Genomic DNA, 1,427 nt, shown 5'->3' with positions numbered 1-1,427 from the left:
GGTAAAAGAGAAAACTCAAAAGTAAAGAAAAGAGTCATGTCTAGTACAGGAGTCAAAACTATGAAAGATTTCATGTTGAATAAATCCAACATTAGAAATATGTGTGTTATTGCTCACGTCGATCACGGTAAATCAACATTAACAGATTCACTTGTTACACTTGCAGGTATTATTTCCAATGAAAAAGCTGGAGTAGCTAGATATACTGATACTAGACCTGATGAACAAGAAAGATGTATTACTATTAAATCAACATCAATTTCTATGTATTATGAAATTGAAGACAAAGAAGATATCCCAGCTGATGCTAATGGAAATGGATTCCTTATTAATCTTATTGATTCACCAGGCCACGTTGATTTCTCATCAGAAGTCACAGCAGCACTTCGTGTTACTGATGGAGCATTAGTTGTCGTTGATTGTGTTGAAGGAGTTTGTGTCCAAACAGAAACTGTCCTTAGACAAGCCTTAACAGAAAGAGTTAAACCAATTGTCATTATTAATAAAGTTGATAGAGTTATTCTTGAATTAAAAGAAGAACCAGAAGAAGCATATCAATCATTCTGTAGATCAATTGAAAATGTTAATGTTCTTATTTCTACTTATAAAGATGAACTTCTTGGAGATGTTCAAGTTTCACCAGGAGAAGGAACAGTTGCATTTGGATCAGGACTTCATGGATGGGCATTTACACTTGAAAAGTTTGCTAAAATGTGGTCAGCTAAATTTGGAATTGATAGAAAGAGAATGTTAGAAAAACTTTGGGGTGATAATTATTGGGATGCTAAAGCCAAGAAATGGAAGAAGAACGGTAAAGGAGATCATGGAGAAATTCTTCAAAGAGGATTTGTCCAATTCTGTTTTGATCCAATTACTAAATTATTCAATGCTATTATGGAAGGAAGAAAAGCAGATTATGAAAAGATGTTAACTAATTTACAAATCAAATTATCAGCTGATGATAAAGAAAAAGAAGGAAAAGAACTTCTTAAGACAGTTATGAAATTATGGTTACCAGCTGGTGTTACATTACTTGAAATGATTGTTCTCCATCTTCCATCACCAGTTGTTGCACAAAAATACAGAACATCAAATCTTTACACTGGACCTATGGATGATGAAGCAGCTAAAGCTATGGCTAACTGTGATGAAAAAGGACCATTAATGATGTATGTTTCAAAAATGATTCCAACCAATGATAAAGGAAGATTCTATGCCTTTGGAAGAGTTTTCTCAGGAACAATTAGAACAGGAGGAAAAGCTAGAATTTGTGGACCAAATTATGTTCCAGGTAAAAAGGATGATTGTGTTATTAAGAACATTCAAAGAACTATGTTAATGATGGGTAGATATACTGATCCAATTGATGAATGTCCATGTGGTAATGTTATTGGACTTGTTGGAGTAGATCAATATTTATTGAAATC

General features: G+C 33.2%; 1 protein-coding gene across 1 annotated transcript in view; it reads left to right on the top strand.

Moving 5' to 3' along the window:
- Nucleotides 1–36: 36 nt before the first annotated feature.
- The window catches only part of EDI_278860 (elongation factor, putative), a gene marked incomplete at both ends in the record, with an annotated part of 1,542 nt that continues 151 nt past the window's right edge, over nt 37–1,427 (top strand). The window contains one exon of the mRNA XM_001733255.1: nt 37–1,427. This exon is cut by the window's right edge and continues 151 nt beyond it. Within this exon, the coding sequence (XP_001733307.1) occupies nt 37–1,427 (1,391 nt within the window).

This window comes from Entamoeba dispar, genomic scaffold (genome assembly GCF_000209125.1).
Source record: "Entamoeba dispar SAW760 scf_1105229459353 genomic scaffold, whole genome shotgun sequence".
In the NCBI taxonomy this organism is placed as follows: Eukaryota; Evosea; order Mastigamoebida; family Endamoebidae; genus Entamoeba; species Entamoeba dispar.
This window is presented reverse-complemented; position numbering and strand designations above follow the sequence as displayed.